The sequence below is a fragment of the Rhinolophus sinicus genome, linkage group LG17 (genome assembly GCF_036562045.2).
Source record: "Rhinolophus sinicus isolate RSC01 linkage group LG17, ASM3656204v1, whole genome shotgun sequence".
Taxonomy (NCBI): domain Eukaryota; kingdom Metazoa; phylum Chordata; class Mammalia; order Chiroptera; family Rhinolophidae; genus Rhinolophus; species Rhinolophus sinicus.
The window spans coordinates 16901531-16927688 of NC_133766.1; the positions used below are offsets into that span (position 1 = coordinate 16901531).

A 26158-nucleotide genomic window follows, 5' to 3' on the forward strand; every position below is an offset into this window, starting at 1 on the left:
TCTGGGCTCTCTTCTTAATTTTATTGGTTGACTTGGATGTCTTTCCTGCAGTATCACACTTTTCATGTTACTGTAGTTTTATAAGAAGTCTTAATATATTGCAATTTCTTCAAAATTATGTTACCAATTCTGGTCCCTTTACTCTTCCGTAGGAATTGTTAGGATCAATTTGTTAAATTTCTTGAAAAATCTTATTGGGATTTGATTAGAATTGCATTTAATTTATAGATCACTTTGGAGAGAAGTGCCATGTTTACAATATATGTCTTCCCATTCGTGAACATAATTATATTGCATTTTGAGTTTTTCAAAATGTCCTTCAATAGTGTTTTATAAACACACGTAATAATGATGGTTATGAGTGCTGCCCACTTGCTTCATTGAGAACTGCGTTATTTAAGGGAATGGATATGATAGCCATTCAGTAATGCATGTAGAGAAGTGTTTCAAAACATGTAATAAAAATGGTTATAAGACAAAAATAGTGTTTTATAAATTTCTCTATATAGGTTTTATACATGTTTTATTTGTTTTTAGATACCTTACCTTTTTGTAGCTATTAAAAATGGTAATGTTTTAGGATTACATATTATAATTCAATGTTGCTGGTGTTTGGAAACACCACTGATTTTTATTTGCTGAACTCTAGTGGTTTATCTAGTTTTAATTACATTCTTTTAAATGTAGATAAATCATTTGCAAGTAAGGAGGGGATTTGTCTTTTCTCGAACTTTACACATTTTTTTGTTTTATTACATTGATTATAACCATCAATATAATGTTGAATAGTAGTGGTAATAATTGGTCATAATTTAAAATTATTAATAAATGTTAGTTTCATTGAATACTTCTTTTGTATCAACTGAGATCACATATTTATTTAACCAACTTTATTGAGGTATAATTTACATGTTTCAATTTTGATAAATGTATACAACCACAATCCAGATATGGAACATTTTCTATCACTCATAAAGTTTCCCTGTGTCCCTAGAGTATGTCCTGTTTGTCTCTAACTCTCACAATGTGGTGAATTAACATTGACAGGTTTTTCTGGTCGTTATCTTTCCATTCACACAAAAATACCCTCACTTTCTCATTACGTATTTTTCCTTTCATACACTGTTGAATGAAACTTACCTATACTTATTTAGTATATTTTCCTATAGTATATTTGCACCCACAGTCACAACACACACACAAATGAACATGTGGTGTTTTATAACATACCTTCCCTTTCCATTTTTGACATCAAGGTTATACTACCATCATAACAGTTTGTAAACATAGAGGTTATTTGTTTTTTGAAAAGAGGATAAGATTCATCTATTATATAAACTGTCTGAGCCTAGTGTGTGTGGGGGCAGGTGATATTTGACTTAACTGATTTAGTACACTTTCCTTTTTTTCTGGTTCATATAAATGTTTAGTTTGTATATGCTTTGGGATATGCTCTTTTAATTTTCTATATTTATCCAATGATGTTTTGGACAAAGGTGGGGGGTTTAGGAACTTCCGAGCCAACTTGACTAGCTGTCTAAGATACTTTTAAAAGCACAAATCAGCTTTCATTCCTCTGCTCAAAATCCTAAAATATTCCAATTTTAAAAACTATATAATAAGCTTCAAACTTCTTAGCATTCCTTTACATGATTGGGCGCCCACTTACCTCTCCAAATCATTTCAGGCTCTTTTCCTTTTTGCTCTAGCCCCATGGCTCATCTTTCAGTTCTTTGAAAGTGCCTCACTTTCACACATGCTTTTCCCCAGTGCTTGTCAGGTTGCCATCTTCTCAGTTTTTTCTTTTCATTGAACTGCTACCTCCTCAGAGAGATATATTCCCTAACCACCCTAATTAAAACAGCCTCTCCCCAGTTCTCTATCATAACATTTGTTTATTTCCTTAATAGCATTTGTTACAGTGTATGAGTATTCGTGTATTCCCTTGTGTATGATCGCTCATAAAACTGAAACCTCTATGAGCTTTTTGACTTGAGTTTGCATTATATGTAGCCAGCATATAGCACCATGCTCAATAAATACTGAATGACTGTTACTCATCATGCATTCAATATATGTTGTTTATTGAGTGTCTACTATATGCCAGAGACACTCATGCATAGTGTCTCTGTGGAGGAGCAGCATCGGCAAGGTCCTTGCTCTGTGGAGCTTACATTCTAGTGGGAGCAGAAAAATATAAACAAATCTAAAAGTAAGTAACGTCAGTGCTAGGGTGCTGTGTTTAGGTGATGGGAAACACTTTTGAGGAAGTAGCAAGAAGGACTTTATCTTGTGACAAGCGGAAGAACTTTTCAATTAGAAGAGCTAGAACAAGGTTCCTAAGTCAAGAATGGGCTTGAATATTTATGGAACCAAAGACCACTGAGGCTGTAGTGAAGGAAATAGAGGGAAAGAGCATTACGGGATAAGGTGAGAGACTTGGCTGAGGCCAGATAAACACAAACTAGGAGTTTGAAAGCCTTTGGCGCCTTAAGAGAGATACAGTTCTTAAGTACTGCAGGAGCTTGTGAGGTGTAGATAGGAGTGGATGGCAGAAGATTGCATACCTGCTGCCTAGTGGGTGTGTTCATAGGGTAGCATAGGGTTCTCTTCCAGAAAGTCATAAATCGCCACTTAGTTTTTGGTTTCATTTTTACCAGGGACGCTGCTTTACAAACCATGGTTCGTATGCCTTTAGTTACTCCTTTAGAAACCAGCACAAGCCAGACATCCTATGTTATACATGCTGCTTGCTCATTCAGGCTCATAGGCCATAAACTCCATTGGAAAGAGAAAGGAAGCACTCACTTAATGCTTTTTTGCTGAATTTCTGAATTTGTGCAGTCTTTGGAAGTTCATGTTTCCTAGTTTAGTCAGTGCAGTGGCCTGAAAGCAAAACTCAATTGATTACTCAATCTTTCATTTCCACTTTTTCATTTCCCTATGTTTTAGAAAGCAAGTGACTAGGGAAGGCAGTGTCCTCAAGGGTACCTAACTTCCACATTTTTAAGAGCACACTTTTTTTTTTTAATATCCTTGCATCAGTCTTCTGATTAGCCATCTACCAATGAGTTTTCATTTGTCAGTTATAATCTTTTGTGATCCTATTAATAAAACTAATAATTGCTTTCATATTGTCTTTTAAAAAATGTTCTTTGAGGTTAATTGAAGAGACACTCTTTTTTTTCCTCTGTCCTTCACTAAGCATGCAGTGATGATGAGGAGCTATTTTAAGTTTCTCTGCGGTCGACCTGATCGTACCTCCTGATCTCGTGCTGACCCTACAAGCAGTTGCTCTTCTTTCCTCATAACGTCTATTTGCTTAGGCCACTGCCAGAATATGTGCAGGTAGCCACTCCCTTACAGATGGTTATATTTCAACAATTCACATTTAATCTTAGCTTTGGAATTTCAAACGCATTTCTCCCTGAAAAAAAATTTACAGATGGTAACATAAAAGGGCAAGTTTCCAGGCCACCCTTTAAAGACCCATTTAATCTGTAATGTAGCTGAAATGCTATACATTTATGATGAAAAATATTAGGACAATCACATTTCCGATGCACATTAGTTGCACTACATGGTGATTACATAGGATTTGGGGGGACAGTTTGGGTTCCTAAACACCTTTGTGTGTGGTGAGAGGGTAAATAATGATGCCATGAGGATGTGCCCATCAAGGCTATGGTGAGAAAGCCATTGGGAACGCACCTGGAGAAAGCCCATCCCCATCTCCGACAAGGCAGGGACCAGCCATCAGCATGGGAGACATTTGTATGTCAGGAGTACCCATGTGCCCTTACTAGTTACAGAAATGATCCTGAGTGAGGGAGTGAAAAGTTTATATATTTTGAAATTTCCTAAGCAGATATTGATGTTGGAAAATGCTTTTTTGATGCATTTACAGATAACAATAGTCACATAGTTAGTGATCATTTTTGTGTTTGTTTCCCCCCTTTGTACATATATATATATTTTTTTATTCTTTTTTATTTAGTTTCAGGTGTACGAAACAACATAATAATTAGACATTTACACCCCCACAAAGTGATAACCCCACCAAGTCTACTGCCCCTCTGACAATGTACATAGCTATTACAATACCATTGACTATATTCCTTGTATTGTACTTTATATCCCGTGACTATGTATATATTTAATTATAGTTGACATTCAGTGTTATTTTATAGTAGTTTCAGGTGTATAGCACATTGGTTAGGCATTTATATAATCTATGAAGTGATCGCCCCAATAAGTCTAGTACCCACCTAACACCCTACATAGCCGTTACAACATTGACTATATTCCCCATACTGGATTTCACATCCCCGTGACTAGTTTGTGACGACCAATTTGTACTTCCTAATCCCTTCACCTTTCTCACCCATCCCCCAACCCCTCCCATGTAGCAACCATCAGTTTGTTTTCTGTATCTATGAGTTTATTTGTTTTGTTTGTTCATTCTATTCTTTAGATTCCACATATAAGTGAGATCATATGGTATTTGTCTTTCTCAGCCTCACTTATTTCACTTAGCATAATATCCTCTACGTCCATCCATGTTGTTGCAAATGGTAAGATTTCATTCTTTTTTTTTGTGATAGAGTAATACTCCATTGTATATACAGAGGGTTCCAAAAAAACCATATACACATTTTAAGAAAGGAAAACTATTAAAATTGTAATAATATATACCGATAACAAAAGATGAATACAAGTCACATTTGACTTCTGCAATTACAAGAGGTGCTCAGAGTGGTTATCAGCGTCTACACATTTCTGATTACAGTGAACTGCTTGAGCAACGTTGACCAACGTGTCCACTTGTATACATTTTTTTGGCACCCCAGTATGTACCACAGTTTCTTTATCCAGTCGTCTGTTGATGGGCATTTTGGTTGTTTCCATATTTTGGCTATTGTGAATAGTGCTGCAGTAAACATGAGGGTGCGTGTATTTTTTTGAATTAGTGTCTTGGATTTCTTTGAATAAATACCCAGGAGTGGAATTGCTGGGTCATAAGGTAGTTCTATTTTTAATTTTTTGAGGACCCTCCATACTGTTCTTCATAGTGGCTGCACCAATTTGTAATCCCACCAAAAGTGCACGAGGGTTCCCTTTTTAAAAAATCTTTGTGTGTCTGGTTTTAGTCATAAAATTATTGATTTTCCTTAGTTTTCAATGAAAGGAATTCATTTTTTTAAAAAGGTACTATAACATTAATAATTAAAGCAGATTTAGCTATAGTATTGTTAAATCTTTACCAGGCATAATTTATTTTTATTTTAAGAGATTTTCATTATGTTGGAGTTAATTTTTTTACCATTGTTAACTTATATTCTTACGAGTATAGTATAATTTTTGGCAAAGGTGGTATTTTGGAAAGTTACATATAGAATATAAAAGAATATGTGCTTTGGATCCTAGGAGGTATGGGTTCTAATTCTGTTCAAGTCTAGATAAATTTCTCAGCTCTCACAGCTTGTTTCCTTATCTGTAAAAGGAGGCTGATGAAACCTGCTTGCCTCACAGGGTTGCTAACGGTGTTACTACATAATACTGACGGGCAGTGTATGCCAGCTCATAACTGCTGTAGGAATGGGCTGTCAGAGGATCAAGTAGGGAAAGCTTTCAGGCCATTGTGTTTCTCTTCCCTGAACTTTTTTTTTTTTTCCATAGCCAAGTTTCTCAAAAGAATAATCTACACTCATCAGCTTCACTTTTAATCTCACTTTTATAATATGTCAGTAGTACTTAGTATTAATATTGTCATGACTGTGTTCTTCAATATGAGTCAGGTAATCATTACTATGAGTATATTTTCTTCGTTGAACAGCATCCCATCCCCCTTTGGAATGATAATGGCTTTATTTTTTTTCTTTACTTTGTTTGCTATTGTGTATGTCACTAATTCTTTCCCAGACACTTCAGGAGAACTGTAAAATTCCTCTCAATGGGGTAAACACTTCAGGGTTATCTATCAAATCCATTTTAAAACCCTTTCCTTTTTCTTGGAGCTATTCCTCTGGGAGCCTTTTTTGTCTTCCTATTCTAATCTGGACTGGTTGCTCTGTAGGCCTGGGGCAAAGCTTATATCCTGTCTGTTCCTTTCCTCATTACCCTGGGAATTTCCTTTACTGCTCTTCTGTTTTGGATCATGTTTCCTGGTTCCTGTGTTTTCTTCTTTCATGATTTATTCCCTTGTTTTGGTGTAGCATATTCTGTACCACCCCACCTCCTGTCCCCACTCCCTCCCAGCCCTCCAGTACCAAATCCTCTTGTAAGGCAACTCGCTTAGAACACCTGTGAAGCTTTTACTCCCTTCAATCCTCTGTTAGACTGACCTCACCTCTTGGTGCCTCCACAGCACCCTCTGTCATAGCCTTGTCCTTCATACGTACTGAGCACCAACTCTACATGTCAGGCACCGTGTTCAACACGAGGGAGTCTAAGATTAAGAGAAAGAGGTTCTTATTCCCAAGGGAGTTCTGAAAAAATAAGAAACGCCTTGGTTCTCACTGGAGGCAGTACTGCCCCCTAGCGGCCTTTTTGAAAAAGTAGGAGTTGAAAAAGTTTTGGGTTACCACAGTAACGGAAGGGGTACAGCTGGCATTTTGTAGTCAGGAGCCAGGAATATAAATGTCTTATATGCCCAGCTCAACTTTAGAATATTCTAGAAGATATTCACGTGTGAAAATATGTTTATAGTTATCCAAGCCTAGGATCTTACTCCATTTTACACACCAACCCAAACTACTCTTGGCATTTTTTACATTGCCATTGCTTATGCAACAGGTGGAAAACAAATCGTTGCCCACCAGTGTGGGTTTATAGGCACGTTTTTAAAACAAGTAGCATGTATTTGTTTAAAAAATTAAGGATCACTTAGATGATGGATTATTTTGTGAATCACGCATAACAATGAAGATGATGATTGCCTTGCCCTAAGCATAACAGTGAGACAACTTTCTAGAGGAAATATTAAAAAAGAGTTTGTTCATTATGTGTATATGCGGGTGTGTATTGAGGTATAGCGTACAGTCCACAGCTTGATGAATGTATACACACATATGCACATAAATACGTGTTCCTGTCCCCTTTACCTAGATATACTGAGTGTCTGTATAGTTGGGAAACATAGGATAAGCTTATTTTTAAACAGTATGCTAGTTAGATTTTCAAACAATATGCCCATTATGTTTTTATGTATACAATAGATACAGTCCTTTGAATATAGGGGGACTATGAACTTGGATAGGAAAAAAAATTACATTGTTATTTTCACTAACCTTAAACTGAAATCGAGCATTTCCTTCTATTCTGAATGCAGGAAATGGTGGTGGTGGCATTAGCAGTACTATAACTGCTTTTGCTACTAGAAGCCACAGATATTTTCAATTTCAGTTGTTGCACATACCTCACAATATTGTAGTATTCGTTATCTTCATATTACGGTAACTGTTAGAGCCGCCACTCGATGTTGTTATGTAAATCACTAGGAAAGAGACACACATATTACCTATACAATTTTTAATAGTTGTATTTTTAAAATTTTGTTTTAAAACATTCTAACTTCTAGAGTAAGCAAAACTAATGTGTAATGGAAATCACATGAATGAATGCTTCTTGTAGAGAAGATTGACTGGGAGAGGGGCGCAAGAAAATTTTCTGGGATGATTGAAATGTCCTGGTATATATTTGTCCAAGGTGATTGAATATTAAACTTAAGACTCACATTTCATTGTATGTAAAGGGTCCCTGAATTAAGAAACAAATACATGAAAAAGTATTCTGAGAAGGGTCCATAGGCTTCACCAAATTGCCAAAGAAATCTCTGGTAACAGAAATGGTCAAGAACCCTTTCTTGCAGCCATCGTGTTGCCTCTGCCTTTCTCCTCTTTTGAGTGCCTTCTTTCAGTTGCTGTTGCTGTTCATTTCCTTTTTTAATAAATGTGTTCCCACTTTTTTGAGCTAAGGAAAGTCAGAAAAGAAAAATAACAGCTATGAGAGAAATTCTCTTCCTGGCTTATGTGCCAGTCTCTTGAAGCCAGTAAAGCTGTGGTCATCCTAACATAGTTACGTACCTGCTCACACGTTCAAGAAATTGCTAGTGAGCACTATTCTGAAAGCTGATTTGTAGATGATTTCATAATGGAGTGATTTTTCTCATCTCCAAAGATCAGAAGAAAATAAAATGTATTAGGAATAAGAAAAGCATCAAGGAAGTAAGGAGAAAGGAAAATTAATATTACTGACAACCTATTCTGGATTTTATTTTTCCAGAAATTGCATCCAGGTGTCTTTGATGGAGTGTGATTATAATTTTTTTTTTTTTAATTTTTATTGGGGAGCTGTGTATTTTTTCCCAGGACCCATCAGCTCCATGTCAAGTCGTTGTTTTCAAACTAGTTGTGGAGGGTGCAGCTCACTGGCCCATGAGGGAGTCAAATCGGCGACCTTGGTATTATGAGCACTGCTCTCTAACCACTGTGCCAACCGGCCGCCCATGATTATAAATTCTAAGTCCAAATATATTTACTTTTATAAAATTCATAGTAGTACAAATATCAGATATTAGCCTACGTTTATTTTAAAACACGATAGTGCTTGAAGATGTTAAACATAGTGGTAAATGATATATACGTAAAACAAACATTAGGCTTTCTTTAGGGGCATGTAGTGTTAAGACTACTCATAATACAACTCTTGTTGTGGATCATCCTGTAACTATTAGTTTTACTCTACTGTTCTCATATTTTCAGTCTTTTTATTTATCTAGATTAATAGGACTTGGTTTAATAGACGACAAAGTATTCTAAGAAAGATTGAGCTAAGGTTGGGGCCGACCCGGTGGCTCAGGTGGTTAGAGCTCTGTGCTCCTAACTCCGAAGGTTGCCGGTTCGATTCCCACATGGGCCAGTGGGCTCTCAACCACAAGGTTGCCAGTTCAATTCCTCGAGTCCCGCAAGGGATGGTAGGCAGTGCCCCCTGCAACTAAAATTGAACATGGCACCTTGAGCTGAGCTGCCGCCGAGCTCCCGGATGGCTCAGTTGGTTGGAGTATGTCCTCTCAACCACAAGGTTGCCGTTTTGACTCCCGCAAGGGATGGTGGGCTGTGCCCCCTGCAACTAGCAACAGCAACTGGACCTGGAGCTGAGCTGCGCCCTCCACAACTAAGACTGAAAGAACAATAACTTGAAGCTGAACAGAACCCTCCACAACTAAGATTGAAAGGACAACAACTTGACTTGGAGAAAAGTCCTGAAAATGCACACTGTTCCCCAATAAAGTCCTGTTCCCCTTCCCCAATAAAATCTTTAAAAAAAAAAAAAAAAAAGATTGAGCTAAGGTGAATTGTCTTAACGGATGTTTGTCCAGATAGCATCTGCTTGTCTTTTGGTATTAGATAAAAAACCTAAAATACTGTGTGGTGGTTTCTTTGCAGCCTCTCGTGTGGAAAATTTGAAATGCAGAGGAGAAACAGTAGCTAAACAGATGAGTGAAGCCATGAAGGTAAGAGCTACATACTAAAAAATTATAAAATGAACAAAATGTGTAGCTAGGTATTTGCTTTTAACATCCTCATATGTTTTAGTCTATTGTAATAGGAAATGTCCATAGTCTTTTAAATAGATCTTTAATGAATTATTAAGCAGCAGTAGCATTCAGAATGACTACCAATTATTAGGTACCTACTATGTGCCAGTAGTATACCTGGCTTCTTTAAAGGTTGATTATGTTTTGGAGTTCTGAGAGCAATCCAATAATTTTGGATAGAAATACCAGCTAACATTTAGTATGGGTCAGGCATTATCTAACTGCTTTACTTACATTACTTCATTTAATCTTTACAATAACTCTGTGAGATAGGTACTGCTATTTCCCTATTTTATAGATGACGAAACTGAGGCACAGAGAGACTAATTAGATTGCCAAGTAAATAATTCAGCCAGGATTTAAACCCTGGTTGTTTGGCTCCAGAACCTATACTCTTAACCACTGTATTGTACTGCATATCAAGTTATAGTCTTAATATTATTGTAATAAAATTGTGTATATTCTTGGCATTTATTTTACATAAACAGGAAAGCATTTGTATTTCTAGTATATGAAAATTATTTTAAAATTTTTTCATAATCTCCCCTGTTCTTAAAATTTCTATAACGTTGTTTTGTGGTTTGTATTGATTCCATGATTTCCTGGTGCTCATGCTTCCTTCATAGCATGTTCTTGATTAGGAGTGGTGAACTGGTGGGCCAGGCTAAAATCCAGCCTGCCACCTGTTCTTGCAAATAAAGCTTCATTGGAATACAGTCATGTCCATTCATTTAGTTACTATCTATGGTTTCTTTCCAGTGAAAGAGTTGAATAATCGTAACAGAGACGTAAGCCCCTCCCCCCAGCCTAAACTATGTACTACATAGCCCTTTACAGGAAAAACGTGCTGATTCCCTGCTCTTGTTGATGATGATTAAGATTTCTAAAATACTTAGTAGCCTAAAATGTGGAGTTTCAGACACTAGAGCCTTAACTCTGAAATTCTGTTACCTCCTATTCTACCAAAGTTTTATTTTACTACCAGGCATTTGTAGGAATAGAACATATCTGTTTAGTCTTAGCTTTTAATTAAAATTCCTCAGCTAAAACTAGTATTTTAAGGTAAAGTTGAATATCCATGACCTAAAAAATTAGGTCTTAGCTCTGGACCCCAAAAATTAAATTTTAGAGTATTGTGTTTGTCCCTGTGTGTTTGTATTTCAACCTGAGACTAAAGTGGAGCATTACTGTTGTTTGTTTACTTTTGTAAGTCCCTGCCTGCATTAATTGAACAAGGAGACGGATTTTCCCAAGTTCTAAAGATGCAGCCTGTTATCCATCTCCAGAGAATCCATCAAGAAGTCTTTTCCAGTTGTTATAGGAAACCAGATGTTGAACCTGAGAACTTTATAACACAAATAGAAACCACACCAACAGAGACTTCTACCAGGAAAGCCACTGACATAGTATTGAAAAGAAAGCAAACTAAAGACTGCCCCCAGAGAAAATGGTATCCATTGCGGCCAAAGAGAATTAATCTTGATACATGAGTTCTTTTTCTTTATCTTAGGAGTCAAAATTAGGCACTATCAACATTTAGATTACAGTCTAATGCCTAGACAGGAACTTCATTTACAACAACAAGTAACTCTTTAGTGATTTCTTTATACAAACGTAGTACCTCTGTGCTGGGATATGATGTAGTATTGTACTGTATTTCTTTTCTCACCATTTCATCTATAGTCGATGAAAAGCATATTTTTAAAATATTGGCACAAAGTCCATCAATGGGTATTAAGAGTGTAAAATTTTGCTGTTTTTAAATGCCATCAACTCTTGGCTGCCTTACAGCTTTTATGGAATTTCATGAATAACATAGTCTGGGTTTTCCGAATATATAACTTTCTTTTAAAAAGAGCTGTGTAACAGTTTTAGTGCTGAAATGAATCATCAGTTCTGCACAGGAGCAGATGCAGTTTGTTTGTTTTTTTCCAGTGTAGTTTGATTTATCAAATTAATGTGCAGATGACAAGACGCTTTCACTTTGTCGCTCCGAGTTCAGCTAATTTGGATTTGTGGGATTAATTTTAGGAGTTTTGTTTTTGTTTTGTTTTGTAAAATGAAGAAGAAGACTATTACTTGCGTAAGACTTTCTGTTAGAAATAAAAATTGTCATGTAGCCAGTGTTTCCTGCCCACACATTTGTTTTCCATAGACTTAACTTTTACACATAATTTGACTTGGGACTAATGGTTTCTTTTCAAGATTTCTCATTGTTTCTTTGTAAATGATTCCAGCTCAAAAAATACATATATATCAGATTAATATGTTAACAAATTGTCATTGTGGAACAAATATAGATGCAATCATACTGAACTATTTTACATTTAAAAATGTTTCTATATCAAGGATGTAATCATTGGTAGAAGTCAGAGAAAGCTATATTGCCCATACTTCTAACATTTAAGTACAGTTTCTTAGAGCTCTTATTGTGTCTCTCACTCACATTAATACAAAATAGGCAGGACCATCCAACTTACTAACTGGTTCCCCTTTTGATGACTGTATACCTTCATTCATTTGCAGAGGAATTTACTAATCATGAGGTTGGAAAATCTGTACTTCTCTTGTTCATTATGTTTTAATAATCATAAATGTCTAAGTGTGACAGGAAGTCTGTCTCAAAAAACTTACAAAGCCACTTTATTGCACTCTGTATTTTAATGTTACAAATTGGGATCTGTATATTTGTATAAAGCAGTGTTTTTTTTTTATTAAAACAATGTACAAAGACTGAAATCTTGAGACAGTGTGTTTTTATAGTTGTCTTAGGTATTCTTGAGCTCAACTTTGGTTGGATGGCATGTCTGCACCTTACATTTCAAAACATACTAAATTTCACTTTTAAATTGTGTTGAGGCTACAGAATACTGCTATTCGAATATGGTACTATTTCAAACTATAAAATTCTGTAAAATTCACTCCAAAAGTCTGCAAACAATTCTTAATTCTCCTAGATTAGATAGTTGCATTGTGATTATAAAAGAAAGTAATTTACTTTTTTAAAGAGATACATGTTGAGGGCCGGCCCGGTGGCTCAGGCGGTTAGAGCTCCATGCTCCTAACTCCGAAGGCTGCCGGTTCGATTCCCACATGGGCCAGTGGGCTCTCAACCACAAGGTTGCCAGTTCAATTCCTCGAGTCCCGCAAGGGATGGTGGGCTCTGCCCCCTGCAACTAAGATTGAACACGGCACCTTGAGCTGAGCTGCCTCCCGGATGGCTCAGTTGTTGGTTGGAGCATGGGCTCTCAACCACAAGGTTGCCAGTTCAATTCCTCGAGTCCCGCAAGGGATGGTGGGCAGCGCCTGCAACTAAAATTGAACACGGCACCTTGAGCTGAGCTGCCGCTGAGCTCCCGGATGGCTCAGTTGGTTGGAGGCTCAGTTGGTTGGAGCGTGTCCTCTCAACCACAAGGTTGCCGGTTCGACTCCCGCAAGGGATGGTGGGCTGTGCCCCCTGCAACTAGCAACGGCAACTGGACCTGGAGCTGAGCTGCGCCCTCCACAACTAAGACTGAAAGAACAACAACTTGAAGCTGAACAGAACCCTCCACAACTAAGATTGAAAGGACAACAATTTGACCATTGTTCCCCAATAAAGTCCTGTTCCCCTTCCCCAATAAAAAAAAAAAAAAAAAAAAAAAAAAAAAAAAGAGATACATGTTGATATACATAGAATTTAATGGACTTGATTTCTTGGATTTGCTATGAAATATGTTAGCAAAGAAAATAAGAAAAGGAAAAGGAAAAGCTGAGGCAAATGTGGCAAAAGTCTTGATAATGTTACATTTGTGTGATGGATATGTACTGTCTACTCTTGTGTCTGGACATTTCTATAGTTTAAAAAAAAGAAAGTTTGTTTTATTTTAAAACCCTCCTCAGATATCTGAAACTTGAAATCCCTCGAGATCCCAAAGTTTCATTCAGTAGTTATAGCAGAGTTCCAAGTGAAATACCATTGGGAAAGACCGTATGTTAACATTATTAAATAAGATAAACATGGTTGCATTATTACATTATCAGTAGTAATATTAGATAAGCTCGTATACATTTTTAAGAAGAGAAATTGAATGTCTGCATAGGCTAAGCTAAACTAAGGTAAGCTAGCTAGCTAAGATGGTAAAAAACAAAGTCTATAGTTGTTGGGAATGTTGAAGGAAAAAATAAAAAATCAAATGTTGACCTCCCTATGGTAAAAGACCAGATTGGACAGAGCCTTAAAATTTAATTTCTACAAAAACCATAACAAACACACAAGAAAATGCAACACAAGAAGGTCAAATCTAGTTCCAAGGGAGTTAGCTTCTGAAATCAGTGAAGAAAAATCTGTGTGTTCCAAATTTCAGCCATTAGAAACTGCATTAGTCTGCTTGAGTTGCTGTAACAAAATACCACAGCCTGGGTGGCTTGAACAACAGAAATTGAATTTCTCACAGTTCTAGAGGCTTGAAATCCATGTTCAAGGTGCTGGCAAACATGGTCTCTGGCGAGGTCCTCTTCCTTCGTTGGCAGTGGGAGGAGGGAGTACTGGCATCTCTTTTTATAAGGACATTAACCCTTCTGGGTCAGGGCCCCATTCATACGACTTCCTTTAACTTGAATGACTTCCTCAGAGGCCCCATCTCCAAATACAGCCACACGGGGGGTTAGGGCTTCAACATACGGGTTTTGAGGGGACACAAACCTTCAGTTCATAACACTAAACAACAGAAATCCTACCCTGACTTCTGTCCCTTCGTCTTTATGGCCTGGGATGCATAGAGAACAGAGTTAATGAAATCAAACTTTTTATTTGCTTTAAAATGTAGCTATCTCTAAGACAGTTTGTTTGACTTCTGTGGAAGGCTTTGGTTTTCCCTTCATTCATTAATCTGTTTAACAAATACATGGTAGCCACCTACTCAGTTCAAAAGTCAGAGAGGTTCAGAGCATAGTCTGAGCCAGGTCTTTGAGTTCAGGTCTTTGAATTCAGATTTCTGCTCACCATTGTCAGTTAAATAGCATTGGGCAAGTTACCTGGCCTCTGCGTGCTGCAGTTTTCTCACATGTAATGTGGTGATAATACCTCATCGGGTGATTATGAGAAGTAAATAAGTTAAAATAATACAAAGTCCTCAGACTAGTACTTGGCACTTAGTGATCATAGTGAGCATTCTACAAAGTTTGAGAGCAAATGAAAACACTCACAGGATGAACATTGTCTTCAAGAAGCTCATTCTAGTGAGAAGGAGTGAGTGAACGCTGGTCATACAATGTAGTAAACGCTACATGGATATATGTGTGGCTAACTGGGGAGAAGTCATGGAATTGTGGAAGAGGTGACATTTGAGCAGTCTTGAATGTTTTAGGCAAATACTCAGGAAGATTGCTGGCAGTGTGAAGAGAATTTATGAAAGCAGGTGGTTGTGAGAGAACATGGTAGGTTGGTGGACCATCTGGTAAGTCTCTATGTATGGGTCTTGTCTAAGGAGACTGTTACAGGTGAAGGGATAGGCAGGTCAGCTCTTGGGAACTTTGTACTTCTTGGAACTGATGATGAGCAGCCATTCACTCTCACCAAGGAGGGGAAAGGAAGTGAAAATTTATTGGATCCGTTTTCCTCCTGAGAATTGAAGCCATGTCTAAACAACAACTTGTACGTGAATGTTTATAGCAGCAGCTCAAGTGTCTGTCAACTGAGGGACAAATAAAACATGGTATATCCAACCGATGGAATATTATTTGACAGTAATTATAGCACAGGTTACAGTGTGGATGAAACTTGAAAACATGCCAACTGACAGAAGTCACTCACAAAAGACTAGTTTTCTGTATGACTTCATTTCTATGAAATGTCCAGAATAGGCAATTCTATAGAAATAAGATAGATTAGTGGTTGCCTAGGGCTGGAGGAAGGGAGAAAGTGGGAGGAATGGGGAGTGATGCAGTGGGTGCGGGGTTTCTCTCAGGGGTGATGAAAATGCTCGAAAGTTGATAGTAGTGATGGTTGCTTGGTGCATATACTAAAACCCACAGGCCTGTACACTTTAAATGGGTGAATTGTATGGTGTGTGAAATATATCTCAATTTAAAAGGAGAGTAAATAAATAGAAATAATACAAGAAACATTCTCAGGTACCAAGACTCCAGATGAAGAAAGCCCACTGAGTATTCAGCACAAGGAATGAAAAAGACAAGAAAACAAAATCACCCCTATGAAGGCACGTCACTGAACAATGTTAAAGAGAAGTTCCTAAAAGAGTCTCCCAGGGGAAAAAGATTATTTAAAAAAGGGGAATTGGAATGGCATCAAACAATTGAACAACAATCCTGAATCTAGAAGTCTAGTGCAATACAATCTGGAAATTCTCAGTATAAATGAGTTGCAACTTAGGATTCTGTACCAGCTTTCAATCAAGTGTGAGGTTAGCCGAAAGCCATTCTCAGACATGCCATACCTCAAATAAAATGCAAGAAATAAATAATAAAAGAAATTTACCTTTAAAGCATCCTATATGGGGACACTACTAGAGGGTGTGCTCTACTATGACAGGTAAACCAAACAAGAAGCAGCCGTGACATCTAGCAAAGAGAGGCTTCAAGGGGGCAGACAGGTGGCTCAGTTGGTTAGAGCGTGAGCTCTGGGCAACGGGGCTGCCGGTTCGATTCCCACATGGGCCAGCGGAGCTGCACCCTCCGAAATTAGAATGAAGTCAGTGAGCTGCTGCTGGGCTCCTGGGTAGCCAGATGGCTCAGTTGGTTGGAGCACGTCCTCTCAATCACAAGGTTGCGGGTTGGACTCCTCGACTCCCGCAAGGGATGGTGGGCTGCGACCCCTGCAACTAACAACAGGCAACTGGATCTGGAGCTGAGCTGTGCCTTCCAACTAAGATTGAAAGGACAACTTGACTTGGAGAAGTCCGGAAGTACACACTGTTCCCCAATAAAGTCCTGTTCCCCTTCCCCAAGACAATCTTAAAAAAAAAAAAAAGAGCAGCTTCAAGACAGCAGCAAACTCAAGTCCACAGGACACAATTCAGCAGATCTGGAGAAGAGTCCAGTCAGTTCAGATTGAGATACAAATATATAAGCCTCCAAAAGATAGTTTCAGGAGAAGAAACTGTAACTGACAACATGAGTGATAGTTTTAACTTCCTGGAAAATTGTACAAATGAGATGATAGCATTCAGATGTTCAAAGAAACAAAAAAGCAGGCATTTATTCATCACATAAAAGAAGAAAGTTGTACAAGAGATGTATCAATACTCATCGTTGCAGATTGGCTCCACAGCGAACTATATTTATACAGACCTCATGACCTCATAATGAACACCCCAAATCTGAATTCAACAAAAAGCAGGGAGAGTTATATTGGAGGGTAGAAGGACTGGGAATTCGCAATGAATACAGCACAGGCCCTGGCCGGTTGGAACGGAGGGTGGTCCGAGCGCTGGAGCAGGATTCTGGGCGGGTCCCCTTAGCTGCTCTCTTCTGCGGAAGTCAGGGCATCCCAGGACAGGAACTGGAGCAGGCAGCATGCCAGGGATGGGGCGCTGAGGAAGCTTCTGTCCCAACCAGTACAGAAGTTCACTTTGCAGTACGGAAACAACTCAGATGGTTGTAGATGTGTGTGCCCATCTGAGTATCAGTCGTGAAATGGGAAAGCTGGACAATGAAATCTTCACCACAATTGAAAGTCAGTGCATCATCTCTAAAATAGCTGAATTCAGAGAGAGCCCGATACAGGCATTATTCAGGAAAACACAGCTAAGAGAGTGGAAAGTGGTTAACTTTTGTGGGTGAATCTAGATAAGGGAAGAAGGCCAAAGGCTTGATTTTTGTTGTAAGTCTTATAGATTTGATTCTTTAAATTAGGTGCATAAAATAAATTTGATGTATAAGTGATTTAAAAACGAACACAAATGCGAGTGAACACGAATGACCTTCGACACTATCTTCATATCACTGAGAATTGAGAAAGAAATTATATGCCAGAGGCTTTCGCAGGGTGTAAGTTCCATTGTCCCAGTGTATTTTAGATAATATTTGTAGTCTGTGTTTTTAGCTGAGAGTTTTAGTTTAGGTTTTTTGGAAGTCTGTTATTTTTCTTCCCCTAACCATTTGTTGTGCAAATAGATTCTATTATCAAACCTCTGTGTACAGAAACGAAGAAAAAAAATATCTTTCTAGGGAACCATTGAAGGGTTTGGGGGGATTTTATAGGAAAAAAACGTGGGGAAATCAATACTATGTTTATATGAAGCTTCCAGGGTGAAAAGCCCTCCCAGTTTCATCGCTGTATGCCTACGTTGCTTGTACTGTGTGGGCCCTTAATAATATTACTTGAATGAATGAATGATTTTATACTGCAGATTTCTAACTTCATTCCCCTGGATCACAGTCTCAGGCATTAATGACGGTGGCATTCATAGTCATTATTTATTGAGCTTAGAAGATGAGCTTAACTATTGCAGGGGGTGGGAGTGAGGGGTGAAGGCGGGATTTAAAGGACCGAGGGGAAATCATGAGGAAACTGCCTGAATTAGAACTCTAGTTTTCTGGCTCCTAGAGTTGAAGTCTAGTCCCCAGGTCCCTGCACATCAGAGCAGAGGGTGGCACTCACACCCCTCACACTGACCATGTGACATTACAGGTGTTATTCGCCCTCTGGCCCTGTTTTCCTCTGGCTGCATTCCCTTGACTTCTGGGTGGCTTGGGATAACCAGATAACCCGGTTCCTGAGATTCCCCTGCTCCATCCAGCTCATGTCTGTGCCTGTGAAAGGTCAGGCTGTTTGTATCATCACCTCAACTAGCCTCATTCAGAGAATGGCTCCCATGCCTTTGGGCTCACACCTGGTCACGGATTTTAAGGCCTCCCTTTGCTGCTCACATGTGTGGCTCTGTGGCCCACCTCCATCACGATGGCTCTCTGTCCACTCCTGTCCCTCATGTCACCTTGATGGAACATTGCCCTCTTCACCAGGCCCTAAGTGTCTGAGACTTGAGCATTTCACTCTTTTCTCATTCTTTCCAGCTCTTCTGAGGTTCTGTTCTTCCATGAAGCAGCCAGTGGCTACCCTCCCCCTTCAGGGTCCTCGTTGCCTGTGTCATCCCAGCAGCCCCTCTGTCCTCTTTCCCGGCCCTTTGCAGCACTAGCCAGTTCACGGCTCAGGATAGAGATCCCTGTTCCTTTGTTCCTGCATTTGAAGCTCCTTTTCTTTCGAGCCATTTTACAGTTGAGCATCTCCACCAGAAGAGTAGATGGAAAAGGAGAAGAGGGGAGGCCTTGACCTGCGTATCTTGCTTCATTCCCTTCCCTGTTTAAAAAAAAAAAAAATGGTGGGAAAAAGTTAAAACAAGTGTGGATATGAATTCTCTCCGGTCTCTTCTCTCCATATGGCACATCTGCCCACCTCTGGTCCTGTGAGGGGGTAGAAATTAGCAGATGACAGTGGCAGAATAATAACAGGTGGCCAACTTCTAGGACACCTGTGCGCCAGGTGTCGCACATGCCAGCTCCAGAGCCTTAGGATCTTTCCCAGCCACATTCCAAACAATGTTTTGAAATCATTTGTCATAATCACGCCTTCCTTCATTCTACAGATACTCAAGGAGTCCAAATAGTGTGCTAAGGTGTGTGGATATACACTTGTAAACCAAGGCGCAGACCCTGCCCACCAGCAGTCTGCCATTGGTCCCGAGAGATGTCAGTGGCAGCTGGGAATCCAATAGTGTGGCAAGAAGGGAGCAGAGGGAAAGGCCCAGGACAGGAGTGGGGAGCGCAAACATGTAACGTTGCTGGGGTTCCGGGCGCCCAGAGGGAAGATGAGAGTGACATTCACTTCTGTGGAATTAGCTGCTTGCAAGAAATTGTTTTGCCCGGTTTCAGAAACGATGAGGTACTGAGAAATTCCTGTAAGATACCGGCAAATCTTGATACTGCAGTTTCTCTTTGTTATAAGCCCAACCGAATAATCCTTCTTTTAAAGAAACTTCAGATTTGACAAATGCTTCTCCAGAAATACATTTTACTAAAATGAGTCCTCATGTCTTTTGCCTTTCACACTCAAAGGGAACAAAAGTTCAAAACCGTTAATACATGTTACCTTTTCTCCAACTCGGTGATGGACTCTGTGACCTTCACCCCCAACCCCCAGCCCTCCCTGAAACACTGGACTTAATTTGCTGGGGACTCTGCCCATCCTCCCCACCCCCCAGTTGTTAACTGAGTCAGAGAGAGAGGAAACAGAGGAGGGACAAGCTGCAATGTGACAACAAAGGGACCATGGTCAGGTTTATTCCCTGTGTTGGCTGTGAAGATATTACACTCTGGGGAAGCTCAGCAAATGGTACATATGACGTGCAGATAGATCCTGTGGTTCCCGTCACTTTTTAATACATCAGATCGGAGCCTCAGAATTCTCAGAAACCATTTTTTTCCTAACAAAACTTTTCTTTCATATCTCCCTATAAATCTGATTTAAAAGACAGATTGTCTAAACAAACTCATGATGTCAGATTTGTTCTAGTTACATGAGGTCACAATTTATTCTACTCTTTTACTCAAGATAAAAGATTACCCAACGTGAAAGAAGAGGTTAAGTAAAGCCACGACTGTGACACTCCAGCAAAATCCAGTGAAAGGCCATTAATTGTGCGAATTAAAGAATTGTTTAAAGTAGCATATTTTTAAAACAAGCATATAAAGAATTCACTGTATGCCCAGAATTATACAAAAATATGTCCCTACAAATGTTTAAATATCATCTTATCAACTTATTTGCTGAAGGTAACAGTAATAAAATACTAATAGTTACCATGTGTTGTGTGCTTCCTGTGTGCCAGGAACATGCTGGAAGCACCACATGTATCATTTCATTTAATCCTCAAAGCAATCCATGAGTTAGGGACTCTTCTCATCTCCATTCTCATGATGCAGAGACAGACGTGCGAGCACACACCCAGACACCTTCCCATGGGTCTGCAGACGACATAGTCGAGCAAAGTGGTGTGACTCCAACCCCTGCCTCCAGTCTCTTCCTGTTGCCCCCTTGCCCTGTGTGTCAGATGTCCTGTGTGTCAGATGTCCTGTCATTATACCACACTTATATGTAAGAAGTCCAGCTGCTCTCCTGGAGAAATCACGGGGAGAGTCTACTTGGAAAGGGAGAGGCCCTGAGACTACAGGGAAACAGAGAGAAGCTCGGCCATCCCAAGTCCTAGCTGAACCCAGCCTCCAGCCAACCCACCAAAAGAATTGAGTCTCCCACAGAATTGAACCACTGCACCTTCACCCTGCTCTTCTCTGGTGTGAATCAGTCAAGTGTGTGTCTCCTTGGCATTTGAGTCTCATTTTCCAATCTTTCTATCACTTTGAACCTTCTCAGAGGCTGAGAGCCAGGCATGGTTTTCCTAACAACTGGTCGACTTGGTTGCTGGCATCCTCCTACCTGATAGCAGAGTGACCACATGAGTGACCACTGGCAAGACCGGCAGAAGAACCACCCAGCTGAGCCCAGTTCAGATTGTAGAACTGTGAACAAATAACCTTTGGTTACTGTTTTTAAGCCAAGAACTTGGTATGGTTTGTTTGTTTGTTTGTTTGTTTGTTTTTGAAGGCCTATTGCTACCATGACTATGCTTGATTATTACATTTCTAACCATTTGGTTTGTTTCTTGAAGCCACTTTGGAAGATCACATACTCCTCTCCTGCTTTCAGGAATTATAGTTTTGTTTGGTTTTTCGTTATCAATTTTTGCATAACAAACCATTACAAAAATAGTAGCTCATGGCTCCCCAAACCACAAAACAGAAACTTCCAGATTTGTTTGGGCTTAAGCCTGGAACCGGCACAGCATCACTTCTACTATATTAATTAAAGCAGGTCACAGGCCAGCTCAGATTCAAGAAGTGGTGGTGGTGGTGGGGGGGTGCTACACAAGGGCATGAATGCTGAGAGGCATGGTTCATTGTGGGCCACCAAACTGATGGGCAATCACAATAGTCTTCAAAAACTTTCAGTAAGCACTACATTCCTTGTATCTAACACAGTGCTTGCTTGGCTCATAGTAGGTTCTCAGTAAGCATCTGTTCAGTGACTAGTACTGAAGCATCTGGCTAATGCGTCACACAGAAGCAGCACCACTAGAAATGGAGAAGTTCTAGTCCTGAAGACAAAGTCTGAGTAACTACCTGCAAAGTCACACATATAGCAGCAGCGCTTGTTGGCTGCTGTGTGAAACACCATCCTACTTCTCGAAAGACATCACCTATTATATCCTTCCTGAGAGTCTACTCAAAACACATATTCAACAATAAATAAATTGCAGCATTTACGTTCTGTGGAAACAAAGGGGAAGTTCTTTGAGGAGAGTGGTTAGTATAGAAGGAGGCCAAAGGGTTTCATTGTTCTAGTTAGTCAGGGAAGACTTCCTGGAAGAGGTGGTTTCAGGAACCCTTTGAATGATGGGAGAAGATAGAGGTTGATTGGGGATATTCTGGCAAGTGGTATGACCTTAAAAGAGAAAATACAAGACACAAGAGTAAGATGGATGAAAGGGTTGGTGAATAATTGTTTGCAAAGAATGCAGGGTCAATTTGGGAAGGTGTTGGACAGAATAGTCCAGGACTTTCTGCAGAAGCTTGGCAGTGCTGGGAATGCTTCTGCAAACGTTGAGCGTTTACTGAGTCTGAGACTCCCTGTCACTCCACTGCTTGGGCTCCCCCCATCGCATCTTCCCAGCTCCTTCTGGAGGGGTTCAGATTGAGGCACAGGACGCACATGGCTGGCTGTATCTCTCATGGGTACCAGGGTGCAGTGATGCCAGCTTCAACACTACCACGTTTAAAAGTGTCTTCCTTGAAAAGAAACAAGAAAACCAGGAGGAGACCCAACTACCTAGAGCACCATTCCACGTTGAATAAAGCAGCCTGAGCTCCTTGAAGAACACAAACCCCAGGGCATGTCCCCTGCCAGGGAGCACATTGCAAGGGGCGATGTGTGGTTCCGTAGATGGTCACATTCTTTGTGATGAATGTGGGAGAAGTGAAGTGACTGGGAAATCGGCAGAGGCGTGCATTGTTTTCCCGGCTTAATCCACCACCACCACGACCACCAGCAAATTCCTGGAACTGCCTTTACTCTTTGTGGCTCCTATTAGGAACCACCCTCTTGAGTCAGACAGCCAGTAAAGCTTATTAAATATTTGCCACAAGCAGAGTCCTAAGCTAGGCCCCATGAAGAGCTACATAAAGTCAGAAGTGAAAAACCATCTGATTCAGCCGCCTGCTGTCAGGAAGGAGGATGCCAGGAACCAAGTCGACCAGTTGTTAGGAAAACCATGCCTGGCTCTCAGCCTCTGAGAAGGTTCCAAGTGATAGAATGATTGGAAAATGAGACTCAAATGCCAAGGAGACACACACTTGATCGATTCACACCAGAGAAGAGCAGGGTGAAGGTGCAGTGGTTCAATTCTGGGGAAGATTCTTAGGCACAGGGGAGAGGCCAGCACTTTTTTGCTTCTGCTGGGGAGAGAACAAGAGGAAATGGATTTGAAGAACAGCATGTGGAACTGAAACATGCAGAACTGCTGACCAGCCGCATTATTAAGTCCTGGAATAGTGAGTGTGGCTACAGTCTCTTCATTAATAAATAAATAAATAAATAAATAAATAAATAAATAAATAAATAAATCTGGCAGGTATAGTCTTGCCTCCACATGAACCCAAATAGATCTAGAACAATCCAAGGTTCTTCTATATAGTAAGCAGTTGTCACTGGGTAAAGGAAACATGGATGGTACTGATAATTCAGTTATTGATTAAGTGCATAGTAGTTTATCATTATCAATAAGAATTATTTTCTAATTTTTCTTAATAAATGTGATTCAGTTTTATAAGAAGATGAGAATCTTATTTACAGAAATTTCTTTTAGTCTTCTGTACCTTAAAAAGGTGTAGTTCAATTTTTAATACAGAGTGGAATTGCCTGGTGTGTGAAATTGCACCCGTATGAGATTAAAAATTTACAGCTACTTTTATATAGATAGGTTGTATGAGATTTGCCTGGAATTTCTTGCTTTAAAAATAACACAGGGTAGTGTCTAGACTTGTTTTCTTTTAAGTCCTTTTATATTATACAGTCTACTCAACTGTCACCTCACTTGAAGACACAAAAAAGTTCAGAACTCAGAGGAGTGTTGTCCACTTCCGCCCACAATAAAACTAATCAGATTTTTCAAATACATTTTTTCAATTGTTTTGCGATTGAGAGACTAGTTCATCTCCCACATTTAACTGACATGTATATAGAAATAGCTTTAAGCATGAGTTTATCAGTATTCTAAATAATTCATTCTTCTAATCTGTTGCATTAGATGATATTTCTGCTCAACAAATTGGGGGTTTGCCTGATATATCACTGTTGATGATTTGATCATTTGAGATGGAATTTTAATAATGTTCATTATGGGAGCTAGAACATTAATAAAGAAGCACTTTGCCGACAAGCCAAGAAATGGATGTCAAGAAACAAGACAATCCTGGTCTGAATTACTGACATGAGGCCACCCAGTAGTTTCCCAGATGTGTGCATTCTGTTACCAAGCTATGTACCAGCATATGGCAGATGTTATAGGACAATCGCTTCCAGTGGGATGATCAAGTCTCCTTAGAGGGAGAGTGTGAGCCACATTTAAAGTTTAACCTTTTCACTGCGTTAATAGATTTCAAGTTTGTTCTCCATAATGTATCAAAAATGCACAGAAAATAATTAAAAACAGTATTTATATTTTTAGGTAAATACAGTTAAGGTGCTACGCTTTATTAAAATAAATGATTACTTTAAAGTATAAAAATTTTCTATTGTGATTCATTCTTGAAAAACATAAAAATATAGAAAAATGTACATCTGCTTTCCTAAACTTCCTTTCAGGAACACGGAGCTCATGGGGTAAAGTCCAATGCCACATCAGTGACATGGAAATATCATTCACTCTAGAGGAACATGCTGTTGCAGCGAAAATGTTAAGTAGGATTTTGGTTAACAAAGAACATTCTAGCAGAGGGATGGACAAAAATGTGGAAGCAGGGACCTACTTAGCTAGGGAATAGTGAGACATTGACATAGCTGTATTAGTTAAATCAGAAGTACATCATAGAGGCTTTAAATGATAGGCTCTGGTCTAGGACTGTATTTGTCAGAAAATGGGGAGTCATTGGAGGTTTTTGATCTCAGTATGTGTCTAATTGCTTGTGGCATGGTGCCAAGGTGGAGATACACAAGGAGAATTATCCACAGACATATTCCTGGCTTCTCTATTCAGATGCATCAGCATGGGTCACTACATATGTAAAACCAAAACCTAGAAATAAGAGAAAAAGGCAATAGGTTTGAGTAATTGGGAAAGTCTCAACTACGTGTTTTAAAAAGTGCAATTTAAGAAGGAAGGAAGATATTTAATTTCATCCTCAGTCTTACTAGAACTCAGGGAAATGCAACTCAAGACCACAATAAGATAGTGTTTTCTACTTACCAGAGAGGCAAAAATTAAGATATCTGACAATGATTGGTGGAACAACTAGACAAGTATCAGCAAGGCTATAGAAATTCAACACTACCATCAACCATGATCAGGTAGATATTTATACAAAACTCCATCCAACAACAGCAGAATGCACATTCATTTCAAGTACCCATGAAACATATACCAAGATAGACTATAATTGGGCCATAAAACAAACCTCAACAAATTAAAAATAATTAGAATTATACAAAGTGTATTCTCTGACCATATTGGAATCAAACTAGAAATCAGTAACAGAAAGATAACAGGAAAATCTTCAAACACTTGGACTGAACACTCTAATAAATAATTCATTGGCCAAATAGGAAATTTCAAGAGAAATTTTAAAAATACTTTGACATGAACGGAAATAAAAAGACAACATAGAAAAATTTGGGTGACACGACTAAAGCAGTGCCAAGAGGGAAATTTATGGCACTAAATGTTTTGAGCGTTCATCTCAAGAATCTAGAAAACAGCAAAATAAGTCCAAAGCAAGGAAGAAAAAAAAAAGGAATAATAAATATTAATACAAATTAAAAATAAACCACTGAAACAAAGAGCTGATTCTTTGAAAAGATCAAGAAAAATTGATAAACCTCTAGCAAGACTGACCAAGGAAAAAAGAGAGAAGACACAGGTGATCCATATGGGGAATATGACTAGAGAAGCTCCAGACATCAAAAAAATGATAAAGGAATACCATGAGCAATTATACACACATAGATCTGTCAACTAGACAAAATGGATCTATTCCTCAAAGAAATGAACTACTACAACTCACCCATCACAAAATAGATAATTTTAATAGCCTTATAACTACTAATGGCATTGACTTCAGAATTTTAAAACTCCCCAAAAAGAAATCTCCAGATCCAGAAAGGTTTCACTGGAGAATTCTACTCAATGTTTAAAGCAGATGTGCGGACAGAGTCCCAGACAGCAGTTTCCAGGCTCTCAGCCTTGCATGGGGAGGTGCTGGCTTGGGTAGTGAATGACCATCAACTGTGACTGG

At 39.1% G+C, this 26158-nt stretch overlaps 1 protein-coding gene across 3 annotated transcripts in view; it reads left to right on the forward strand.

Annotated features, from left to right (window-relative positions):
• Positions 1–26158, forward strand: part of NSL1 (NSL1 component of MIS12 kinetochore complex) — a 49313-nt gene that overhangs the window by 13206 nt on the left and 9949 nt on the right. For 2 of the 3 annotated variants that reach the window (XM_019738084.2, XM_019738085.2), the window contains exon 5: positions 9447–9514. In XM_019738084.2, coding sequence (XP_019593643.2) covers positions 9447–9514 — 68 coding nt within the window. Of the gene's footprint in view, positions 1–9446; positions 9515–10809; positions 12338–26158 lie in introns of those variants that run through there. The other variant, XM_019738086.2, reaches the window with a different exon arrangement.